Genomic DNA, 5,014 nt, shown 5'->3' with positions numbered 1-5,014 from the left:
GGATACATAGGTGGCTTTCCAATTTTGTAATGGAGAATTTTCTTCACACTGCTGCTTAATGCCATTTGCTTTTACTAAACACAAAATATGCGTCTTGGCTATTTTGGAACATCTTGTACATTAAGATTCCTTAAGAATTTGTAGAAGCTAGTTCCATTAAGCACAAAATTTTATTTAGAGCCAATAAAACAGACTCAATTTCAAAAGAAAAGGGGAGGGGTACACTTATCATGATGAGCACTAAGTAATGTATAGAATTGTTGAATCATTACATTGTACACGTGAAGCTAATATAACCCTGTACGTTAATTATACTCCAATTAAAAAATTTAAGCAAAGACCTAAATGTACGACCTAAAATAATAAACCCTTAGAAGAAAATATAGGGCAAAAGTTTCACAGCATTGGACTTGACAGTGATTTCTTATAGGCCTTGATATGACACCAAGGCACAGGCAACAATTTAAAAATGATTAAAAAATGGGTTTGAAAGGACATTTTTCCAAAGAAGATATACAAATGGCCATAAGTCCATAAAAAGATGCTCAATATCACTAATGAGGAAGGAAATGCAAATCAAAACTACAATAAGATACCACCTCACACTCATTAGAAGAGCTACCATCAAAAAAAAAAAAACAAAAAACAGAAAATAACAAGTGTTGGCAAGGATGTGGAGAAATGGAAATCCTGGTGCACTCTTGGTGGGAATGTGAAAATGATACAGCCGTTGTGGGAAACAGTATGGTGGTTCCTCAAAAAATTAAAAATAGAACTACCATATGACCCAGCAATTCCACTTTTGGGTATACACCCAAAAGAATTGAAAGCAGGGTCTCAAAGAGACATCTGTACACCCTGTTCAGAGCATTACTCGTGATAGCCAAAATGTGGAAGCAACCCAACTGACCATCAATGCATGAATGGATAAGCAAAATGTGGTACATACATATGACAGAATACTATTCGGTCTTAAAAAGAAAGGAAATTCTGACACAGGCTACAACACGGGTGAACCTTACGGACATTAAGCTAAGTGAAATAAGCCAGTCAAAGAGACAAATACTGTATGATTCTACTTGTATGAGGTACTTTGAGTAGTCTAAATTGTAAAGACAGGGGCGCCTGGGTGGCTTAGTCAGTTAAGTGTCTGCCTTCATCTAAGGTCATGATCTCAGGGTCCTGGGATCGAGCCCCATGTCGGGCTCCCTGCTCAGCAGGGAGTCTGCTTCTACCTCTGCCTCTCCCTGTGCTCTTGCTTGCTCTCTCTCTCTGTCAAATGAATAAATAAAATCTTAAAAAAAAAAATAAGTTGTAAAGACAGAAAGTAGAATGGTGGTTGCCAGGGGCTGGGGTAACGGTATGGGAAGTTATTGCTTAATGGGTACAGAGTTTTAGTTTTGCAAAATGAAAAGAGTTCTGGGGATAGAGGGTGGTGATGTTCATACAACATTATGCATGTACTTAATACCACTGAACTGTCCACTTAAAAATAGGTAAGATGGTAAATTTTATGCATCCTTAGGCACAATAAAAAAATTGGGGGAGAGAAACACAACTGTCAAGAACATGAAAGACAATTATGGAATGAAAAGTCACCGAAATAAAAGGCACAGCATAGGGAATGCAGTCAATGACACTGTGATTGTGAGGTATGGGCAGATGGTACCTACACGTGTGGTGAGCATGGCATAATGCATAAACTTGTCAAATCACTAAGTTGTACACATGAAACTAATGTAACATTGTGTGTCAATTGTACTCAAATAAAAAAGAATTTTTTTGAGAGGTTGAAAGAGAGAGGAGGGGCAGAGGGGGAGAAAGAGAGAGAGGGACATGAAGAGAGAAAGAATTTCAAGCAGGCTACTCGCCCAGCATTGAGCCTGAGATCATGACCTGATGATCAAATCAAGAGTCAGACACTTAACTGACTGAGCCACCCTGGTGCCCCAGAAAAGAAATTTTCTTAAAGAACATGAAAGACAAGAAAAGATCAAGACATTCTTTCAAACTGAAGACTCTAAAAATGGGTCTTTTTTTAAAGATTTTATTTATTTGATAGAGATCGAGAGCACACAACCAGGGGGAGCAGCTGGCAGAGGGAGAGGGAGAAGCAGACTCCCCACTGAGCAGGGAGCCCGATGTGGGACTTGATCCCAGGATCCTGGGATCATGACCTGAGTCGAAGGCAGATGCTTAACTGACTGAGCCACCCAGGCACCCCTAAAAATGGGTCTTGACAATCACATGCAACATGACTTCCTAGACAGAGTCTTGGACCAGAGAAGAGAAAGAGCCACTGTGGGACAGCTGGTGAAATCTGAATGGGATCTGTGAATTGGAGGTTAGTGTTGCACAAATGCTGATTTCTAGGCTTGTATGGTTGTATGCTGGTTACATAGGAGAGAGTCCCTGTTTTGGAGACATGCATGTTAGAGTGTTTTGTGGTAATGAAACATCACATCTGCAATTTGATCTCCAAACTCTTACTAGAGAGTGGTCCGCGGAGCCAACACTGTAATATATTAACGGCTGGGGAATCAGGGGAAGGGCATGTTGGGAGTTCATTATACACACCTGGAGGCATCTTGAGGAAGGTATCAAGGTCATGCACTTCAGCCAGTTGCATGATCCGTTCTTCCTCTGCAAGGGCTCGTGCTCGGGCCTGAATGATATGTCTCTCCAACATTTCAACTTCATCCAGTCGCTGCTTATAGACCTTCCGAATCTGGCAGGTAGACCATCAAATACACAGAAATAGGCTGAGATCGCAGAGCTTACTCACCCCCACCCCCAGCATCGGGCTTCCTGTGAAGCACAAAACAATCACAGAACTATGGAGACCAACTGGTCCAACCTAACAGATGTGAAAACTGAGACCCACAGAGGGAAACGGCTTAAAGGTTTCATAGTAAATTCGGGAAGAGAGCCGAGCCTGAAACTCTGCCTCCTGCCTTCACAGCTGCCACCCAAACTCTGAAAGAGCAAACACAAGTTAGCACACCACCTGTGGTAGACAGAGGCGTGCCACCCAGATGCCCACCTCACCTGAGACTCCCTTTAAGGGATTCCTCAGCAGTGTGGGCAGCCGTCAGACTCAGCAGAGAGGATCCAAGTCAGCTGCCTTCCTCCTTGTACAGACGAGGAAGCAGTTGTCTCCCAGAGACGAGGCATGCTTCCTCAAATCTGGCAATGAATGCCTAGGTTATGATTGTGGTTTGTGATACAAAGACAGGCACCCCAAAAGGGGTGACTTTTAGCCTTACCATCTCCAGGGAACAACAACTATTCGGCTATCTGCCCCAGTCCTTTTATTTACATATGCAATTATTTCGTGTGTGTATGTACGTAGAGAAATGAAGATGGATAGGCGCTACAGACATATGCCTTACGTGCCTATTTCTGTAAACGTGCGGAGAGAGTGCCCTTCCACTAGATGTCGAACACACTGGGGCAGGGACTTTGCGTTTTCCTAGCTGCATCCTCAGTGCCTGGCACCCGGCAGGTGCTGGCACTTGTCGAGCGGCTGAGTCCTGCGGGGGCCTGCCTTTCTAGGGGGGCGCCCTGGGACCCCCCCGCACTGTCCGCGGACATGACGCCACCGCGTCCCCGGTGAGCAAGGGCAGGGAGCGCGCGGGGCTCCGGGGCCGCCTTACCCGCTGCAGCTCGTCCACGAACTCCTCGTGGCGCGCATCCTCGCTGCCGCGGGCCTTGATCAAGCTCGCGCTCAGGTCCTCGCCGATCACCTCGTTAGTGTACAAGTTGCGGAAGAGGCCGGTGAGCAAGTGCGAGATGTCTTGGCTGCGCAGCGAGGTGGGGCGCAGACTCAGCAGCTGCGGCTCGGGGAGCGGCTGGAGCGCGAGGGGCCCCACGCGGCGGGCCCGGCCCCCGAAGCCGTGGTGAAAGGCCTCGGAGTAGGTCAAAGAGGACAGCCAGGCGGACTCGCTGGGGCTGCGGATCCCGGCCAGATGCGAGGTTGGCGTCCACGTCGCGCCCCGGAATGCGTAGGACCCGGACTCTGCAGACAGCCCGTCTCTGCCTCTTCCCGTCTCCATGGCAACTGAGACGCCGCTAACTCTTGCCGCCCTTCCGCTTCCGGCCGCGTCTTTTCCGCTTTGCCTCCCTCTGCGGGGGCCGCTTATGCATCGACCTTCTTTTTTTTTTTAAAGATTTTATTTATTTATTCATGAGAGACAGAGAGAGAGGGAGAGAAGCAGAGGGAGAAGCAGGCTCCCAAGGAGCAGGGAGCCCGATGCGGGACTCGACCCAGGATCCTGGGATCATGACCTGAGCCGAAGGCAGACGCTTAACCGTCTGAGCCACCCAGGCGCCCTGCATCGACCTTCTTAAAGTGAACTTAGTGTGAGGCACCAATGGAGAATGAATGGTTCATTGGCACAGCCAGGCCAGTCGGGTTGCAAAACCTGGCTCCTAACTACCTCTCTTCATCTGTCTGTTCTCTAATTTGTTAAGCAATTATTCACTCATTTAATATTTATTGTATAAAGATTCTATTGCAGGTTTGTGCTGGGAGCTGAAGATAGCAAAGGAAGTAAGATGCCGCTTCTTCCCTCAGTCGTGTGTGTGTGTGTGTGTGTGTGTGTGTGAGAGAGAGAGAGAGACCCAGTCGTGTGTGTGTGTGTGTGTGTGAGAGAGAGAGAGAGAGAGAGCTAGACCAGGAAACCAGGGTGGTGAGCAGGGCGGGAACTGGAAAACAATGGTAGTTTGGTAGTTTAGTGGGTTAAGCCCAAGGTGGCAATAAATGTTGGTTGTCAGGGAACCACAAAGGACAGGAACTTAATCATTTTACAGAAAGAGCGTGAAAAGTGGCTTTTTGGACAAAGTGAAGACCAGGCAGAGATTTTTTTTTAAATCTCTATCATTAGTTATCAGCGAAGTGGAAATTAAAACCACAGGGCGATACCACTACACACTTAGTAGAATGTCAAAAAGTTAACTAAATGTATAAATGTACCAAATGAGTGCTGGTGATGATATGCAGAAACTCCAATTG

At 46.5% G+C, this 5,014-nt stretch overlaps 1 protein-coding gene across 1 annotated transcript in view; it reads right to left on the bottom strand.

The window, feature by feature from the left end:
* DLEC1 (DLEC1 cilia and flagella associated protein) overlaps positions 1 to 4,317 on the bottom strand; it is a 73,424-nt gene extending 69,107 nt beyond the window's left edge. Inside the window, exons 1-2 of the mRNA XM_081819517.1 lie at positions 3,657 to 4,317; positions 2,578 to 2,728 (exon numbers count right to left, since the gene is read on the bottom strand). Of these exons, the coding sequence (XP_081675643.1) occupies positions 2,578 to 2,728; positions 3,657 to 4,055 (550 nt within the window). The 5' untranslated portion in view covers positions 4,056 to 4,317. The remainder of the gene's footprint in view (positions 1 to 2,577; positions 2,729 to 3,656) is intronic.
* Between the last annotated feature and the right edge of the window lie 697 nt (positions 4,318 to 5,014).

Source organism: Leptonychotes weddellii, chromosome 1 (genome assembly GCF_054177405.1).
Source record: "Leptonychotes weddellii isolate Sample4059 chromosome 1, ASM5417740v2, whole genome shotgun sequence".
NCBI lineage: Eukaryota > Metazoa > Chordata > Mammalia > Carnivora > Phocidae > Leptonychotes > Leptonychotes weddellii.
The sequence above is the reverse complement of the archived record's forward strand: the minus strand, read 5'-3'. Positions and strand labels throughout refer to the sequence as shown.